The sequence below is a fragment of the Citrus clementina genome, unplaced genomic scaffold (assembly GCF_000493195.1).
Source record: "Citrus clementina cultivar Clemenules unplaced genomic scaffold, Citrus_clementina_v1.0 scaffold_5, whole genome shotgun sequence".
In the NCBI taxonomy this organism is placed as follows: Eukaryota; Viridiplantae; Streptophyta; class Magnoliopsida; order Sapindales; family Rutaceae; genus Citrus; species Citrus x clementina.
This window is the reverse complement of record NW_006262201.1, coordinates 4,850,785-4,854,439: the sequence shown is the minus strand read 5'-3', so window position 1 is coordinate 4,854,439 and position 3,655 is coordinate 4,850,785. Positions and strand designations below refer to the sequence as shown.

General features: G+C 29.4%; 1 protein-coding gene across 1 annotated transcript; it reads right to left on the bottom strand.

Annotated features, from left to right (window-relative positions):
• Positions 1-2,884: 2,884 nt before the first annotated feature.
• Positions 2,885-3,436, bottom strand: LOC18042024 (pectinesterase inhibitor). Its single transcript, XM_006431546.2, has one exon. It carries the CDS (start codon positions 3,434-3,436, stop codon positions 2,885-2,887), a length of 552 nt encoding a protein of 183 aa, XP_006431609.1.
• Positions 3,437-3,655: the final 219 nt, after the last annotated feature.

Genomic DNA, 3,655 nt, shown 5'->3' with positions numbered 1-3,655 from the left:
GACCTATACACTACCTTTTGAGATACGTGTCATTTAGAGGGGAAAATGATTAAAATCCCATGTGGTTTTCTGAAACTAATTAATTCCCTCTCACAATTCATCAAAATACTGGATGGCGTTTGTTTTTTTATTTGAAATCTGAATAGAGCTGAATATTTGAATCTAAATAGCATGTTCATATTTTTTTTTCTGAATCGCTAAAAATAAATATAAAGTTGTTCGTTTTTTAATTTAAAAAAATAAAAACTAATATTTTTATATTTGTGCCCTTACAAATTATGAATGTTAAACGATTAATAACATCTCAAAGAACGTAAATAAGATAATATATTTTGATGACATCATCATTCTCAATTAAATATGATCCTTTAATATTCTATTCCCTATTACTTTCCATCAGAAAATTTCACTTTCACTGCTAAACCAAGATAAGATCAATGCATTGCCAGAAATATATAGCACGGTTTTTTTATAGTATTAATGTATATGGATGCAATTCATCTCTGGGAGATAAGTACTATGTCACTTTCTCATGTCAACCACTCTTTGGCGAAGTGATTTATGCCTGTTTACCTCATTTTCAGGTGGAAGATTTGAGTCTTCTGATTTAAAAGTGGAGTTTCTCTCAATTTTGAAGTAGGACTCTCCATAACTTTGGTGTAAACTTTTAGGCTAAATTTTAGTTGGATTATATGAAATTAGGCCTCCAAACTACTAGTTTTAACACATTTATTTTTAGAGACTCTTATGCATGCAATACTTCTTTTCTTCTTAATTATCAAAAGCAATATTTCTAGAAATCGTGGCCAAAGTTTTTTTTTTAAAAAAATAAATCGCAGATGAAATTTATTGCATTTTATAGATGGTTAAATTAGCATCTTAAGTTATTTTCAAGCTCAAAGAATTAATTACAAATGCAATGGCAGTTACTAGAAAAGTTTTTTCAGGGCATTTTTGAGGACATCTTTCAGTGCAATCACCTTTGCTTTGACAAGGTTCAAGAAAATCGACACATCTACAAAAACCATGATACCAACGACTGGTGCCCAGTTTACACCTAAAACTTTTGATGTAGTAAGTTAATTTACATTATTTTAGGTAATTTAGGATTATAGAATATATATTATTTTAGGATTTTCTATTTTATTTTGAGTCAATTATGGTATTTATCTTATTCTTTTATTTCCATTATAATTATGATTTAGTTTTTTGTTTTACGTTAACTTAGGAAAGTGGGTTTCCTCTATTATAAATAGAGAGGTCTTGTTATTGTTTTGAGAAGTTTAGATTTAATTATTCAATAAAACTCCCCTTTTATAATTTCCTTTGGGATTATCTATCAAAATCTCTCTTTTATTGTCGTTTGGATTAGAGTGTCATCTAATCTCGCTGTATGTGTTATTAAAAATCTCATTCAGTCGTCCTGGTTAGAACGATATCTAATCACGCTTCGATTAGAGTGTAAGCTAATCGTGTTGGCTTGGTCCAATACTAAAACAATATCTAACATTTTCTATCCAATCAATCCCGCTTCCGCTACACCTCCCCCCATAATTGACTAAATCACAATTATAATGGAAACAAAAAACTAAGATACATACCATAATTGACTTAAATTAAAATAAAAAATCCTAAAATAATAAATATTCTATAATCCTAAAATACCTAAAATAACATAAATTAAGTTCCTACATCAATTTGTCTACAATAAATCAAAATTTTAAAATATAAAATATGTATAAAATTAAATAGAAAATAATTAAATTTACATAATAAAAATTAGAATTTGATTAAATCATATTTATTTCCTAAGAGTTCACCTTAATTACCCTAACTATTATTTTTTAGCTAAACATAATTGAAATAAAAATAATTATTAAAATTAAATTACTAATAATTGAAAGGAATAAGAGATGATCAAAAACATAAAAATGAGGCTCAATTTATAGAAAAATAAATTTATAATTCAGTGCTTTGCAGTCCATCGTAAGCTTCATGCATGCGCTCCTCACAACCATTAGATCAAGATCCAACAGCTGCTCAAACTTCAAAAGTCAACATTATATGTGGTATCTTGTGAAGCATCCGATTTGGTCAAAGAACGGTTGAGATTTTGGGAGTTAATGGTTGGATCAGGTTGACTCGAATACAAAAATTCGGATCCTATAACTTGCTTCACCAACATTGCCACGTGGCACAATCATGGCCATTGAATCATGAACGGTTGAGATTTAGTCAAATTTGCCATCTATCCCATGCACTCATATCTATTGTAAGCTCATTTTATCATTCAATCAGTGCTCGGTTAACAAAAAAGTAAACTTTTTTTGCACAAGCTCAATTTTAAGCCGGTCTTGACTCATCTTAAGATTTTCGGACCTTCGGACCTTCGGAATCCAAATTTGATATATGTTTATATGTTTGGAGTCTCGAATTACATGAAATTAATATTTTACCTAATAAAACACACATAAATACATAAAATTAAATATAGTTAAGACATAATTAATAATTCCTAATATATTAGATAAAAAGAAATATAAATTATAATATAAGTACAAAATAACATTATTGTCGCTTGATAATTAAATAATTTTTAATACTCATCAGATTGATTTTTTCTCATTCCAGCAATAGTGAGTTGAGTTCGATTTTTATAAACCTCATTAAACACAACCCATCCCCACCTCTATGAACAAAAATTTTAATTTTTTTAGTCTTTTAGCAAAACCCATATCAATTTCTTATTAACGCCTTACCTTTTAAAATTTGAACTCAAGTGACATATCAACATAAAAATTGCTAATAATGTACGCATTCGACATGATAGAATAGCAATAGAATTCTTGATTTATTTATTTATTTTGGATAACACCTAAGATTATCATTTTAACAAGTCGATCATATCCAAAGCAATTACACAAAGCTCAGTCAAACCATTATTTCTATCAGTAAGTGGCGACTTCGGAATTTCTGGAAATTCCTTAAAAGAACTTTCACAAGTATCACTGTCAATTATTCCATCATTTGCATACTCTGTGGCAGAGTCATAATCACCACTCTCCAGATATTTTATAGCCTTGGGGATGTCATGGATAGTTAGATCGTAAACTTGAAAGCAAACATCGAGACAGTTTCTCATAGCCTTATCTTTGGTTTCCTTAAGCAACTTCTTGATTTGTTCATACGTATCATTAGAGTATGTTGATGCCGATTCAACTATGATGTGAGCTAGACCTTTGACATCCGCACCAGAGCTACCAGGACTTGACCTTAAAGTCTTGATACATACATCTGGGTACGAGGTCTTTTTGCAAATAGCCTCAATCAGATCATTTTCTTCTCCTCTAACCCCCTCTACTCCAGGTCTGTTTGATGAAAAACATAACATTATGACTATAAACATCACCATTGATGCAGCCTTTATGTTCTCCATTTTTTTCTTTTTCTAAATTTTGGACTGTAATCAAACCACAAACGAAAATACAGAGAGTTATCATATATAAGAAAGTATTTAAAGAGTTTGTTGGAAAGAAAATTCTAAAAAACCTTTTAATAACATAATTGAGACATTTAAGCGAATATGGTTATATTAACAAAAGGAAGGAAAAATCCAAAATGAATTTATGAAGATAGTGCAAAAAAACTTGTAACG

Coding starts and splice junctions, on each gene's coding strand:
- LOC18042024 (XM_006431546.2), bottom strand. CDS start 3,436: ATGGAGAACATAAAGGCTGCATCAATGGTGATGTTTATAGTCATAATG.